The sequence below is a fragment of the Quercus suber genome, unplaced genomic scaffold (genome assembly GCF_002906115.3).
Source record: "Quercus suber isolate HL8 unplaced genomic scaffold, Cork oak 2.0 scaffold_712, whole genome shotgun sequence".
Lineage (NCBI taxonomy): Eukaryota > Viridiplantae > Streptophyta > Magnoliopsida > Fagales > Fagaceae > Quercus > Quercus suber.
Window position 1 is genome coordinate 54,772 of NW_027070153.1, and position 2,783 is coordinate 57,554.

The 2,783-nt window shown below is 49.3% G+C and overlaps 1 protein-coding gene across 1 annotated transcript; it reads right to left on the reverse strand.

The window, feature by feature from the left end:
• Window positions 1-963: 963 nt before the first annotated feature.
• Window positions 964-1,746, reverse strand: LOC136064587 (uncharacterized). Its single transcript, XM_065766507.1, has one exon. It carries the CDS (start codon window positions 1,744-1,746, stop codon window positions 964-966), a length of 783 nt encoding a protein of 260 aa, XP_065622579.1.
• Between the last annotated feature and the right edge of the window lie 1,037 nt (window positions 1,747-2,783).

Consider the following 2,783-nt stretch of genomic DNA (forward strand, 5'->3'; position numbering starts at 1 on the left):
CTACTTCTTAGGGATGATCGTGGGGTTTACTTTCAACTGGTGGCATATAAAGTCCGGATCCACCCCGGGGGCTTCATAGGCGTTCCAGGCGAATACATCGAGGTTTTCCTTAAGAAGTTGCACTAACTCCTCTTTTTCTTGCAAGGGTAGCTGGGATCCGACTTGGAAGAAATTTTCGGGATTATCCCCAATGAGGACTCTTGTCAAATCTTCGCACCGTGCACCCTCGTCTGGATCTTCTGTTGGCGATAACCGGTGCTTTGGTTGCTATAAGCTCCTTTCGGCTCTGGTCGATGACTCAGCTCCGGGTTCGTGTTGAATCGAAGCCACTAAGCATTGTCTAGCTACGGATTGGTCCCCCCAGATTTCGCAAACTCGGCTTTCGGAAGGATATTTGATTTTCTGATGCAAGGTGGAAGAAACCGCCCCCAGCGTATGAAGCCAGGGTCTGGCTACAATTGCCGTATAGGGTGAAAAAATGTCCACAACTATGAAATCCACCTCCACTACCTCTGAGCCAGTCTGTACAGGCAGTCGTATTTATCCCTTCGGGGTAACAACTCTTCCTTCGAAACTGATCAGCGAAGAATGATATGGTGTTAAGTCACTAAGTTTGAGGTTCAGGCCCCTGTAGAGATCAGGGTACATTATTTCCGCAGCGCTTCCTTGGTCAACCATCACCCGTTTGACATCGTACCCCCCAATTCTGAGGGTGACGACCAACGCATCATCATGAGGCTGGATAGTGCCCACCTTGTCGGCTTCCGAGAAGCCTAAAACCAGCTGATCATCAAGTTTGCACCTCTTCGGACTCTGCCCAGATTCCCCCGTAGGCAACCGATCCACCAACATGACCTTGGATGGCCAGGATCCTGTTCTCCCTGGGGCCGCAAAGATAACGTTGATAGTTCCTAGAGGGGGTTTTAGAGGATCATCCCTCTGGGAGTCCGTGCTCATCAGACCTCATCGGCCACTGGTGTGATGTAAGAGGTGTCGCAATTTCCCCTCGCTGACTAGTTGTTCCAAATGAATCCACAAGTTCCTGCAGTCCTCAGTCGTGTGCCCATGATCCTGGTGATATTGACAGTAGAGATTGCGATTACGTCTGTCAGGATTCCTTGCCATCTTGTTCGGCCACTTGAAGAACGGCTTGTTCTTGACCTTTTCTAAAACTTGGTGGACTGGGTCTCTGAATACGGTGTTGACAGTCTGGGGATTGGCTGTTCCTGATTGCGCAGGAAAATCCCTCCTCAGTTTGCTGCTGGTGTATCGATCCGACCTGAAATCCCTCCTCTCTAGGGGGATAACCTTCTCCTTGCCTTTCCCTTGTTGTTGGTCCTCTTCAACTCTCTTGTACTTCTCAATGCGATCCATTAGCTGACGAATGCTAGTAACGGGTTTACCAGACAAGGATGTCCTTAAACCGTGATCGGTAGCGAGCCCGAGCTTAAACGTTTCTAGGGCCATTGCGTCAAAATTGCCCTCCATGTCATTAAATATTTCCCAATATCCATCCGAATACACCTTCAGGGATTCTCCTTCCTGCATGGTCAAAGACAGCAGGGAAGACAAAGGTCGGACCACTCTTCTGCATGTGACAAATCGTGAACCAAAAGCTTGGGTGAGCTCTTTGAAGGAGCTGATGGAATTTGGGTTCAGCCCGTCGAACCACCTCATGGCAACTGGCCCAAGACTGGAAGGGAAAACCTTGCACATCAGTGCTTCATCGCTGGAGTAAACAGCCATCCTTTGGTTAAAATGACTCACGTGTTCCACAGGGTCTGTTTTGCCGTTGTAGATGGTGAACGTTGGTTAGTTAAAGCGTCGAGGAAGTCTAGCCTCTTCGATCCTGCGCGTGAAGGGTGACCTGGAAATCTGGTTTAGAGCCCTGCTCATGGCGTCATTTCCGACGTCTCCACGTGATGGACTTCTGCGTTGCCCTTTGTGAGGAGATTCCTGTTCATAGGTGTAGGACTCGCTGGCTGGTGTCCTGGATTTGGGCTGATAAGTGACGTCCGGCTCGTCATCAGGGTCCTCATCAGAATACGAGGAAGCCCGTTTCCTCTTTGCATAGCGTAACTCCCTTTTTAACTTTTCCACCTCCTGCTGCAAATCTCGGTTCTTCTCTGCATGGGACATGTGGCTTCCCCCATGTGACTGGCTCTGACCAGGGGGTACGGTGTGCATGCTACCCTCGTGGTCTTGTCTTCGCTCCAGGTTAAGAAAAGGGTCCTCGTGCTGAGATGCCCTAGACTCCGCTTCTTGTTCACCGTGTTCAGCCATCACCTACTATTGTCTCCACCCCTGCGCAAACTCTTCCCATAGACGGCGCCAATTGTAGGGTCAGTTTTTGTAGCCCAAGCCTAAGGGATATGGGTTAAAGGCCCAACGAACCTGGAACAATGAATTTGTAGAGAGTGGGCGAAAGAGCTGGGCTGGTTATGAAGCACAGAATAGTTGGCAAGGTTACGTGCAGTGATGATAACATGAACTAAAGCTTGAACAATTCCATGAATGAATGTCCGAAGAGATGTTTTATTAAGTGAGCAGTGATTATAGTGTTCAGAGCTTCAGTAAAGCTTTTTTCTTCTTTTCTCTCTCTCTTTTTTCCCGTCCCCATTATCAGGGACCCTTCTTCTTTATATAGTATCCCTTCCTATCATCTCCATCGTCCACCTGTTCTTCATCCGCGCATCTACTCAAGTGCATGTCACGTCGTGTGTCTACTTTAGTTATTTGTGAGTGGCGGTAGCTGAGGTTGCACTGTTCAGGGGTCTTCTTCA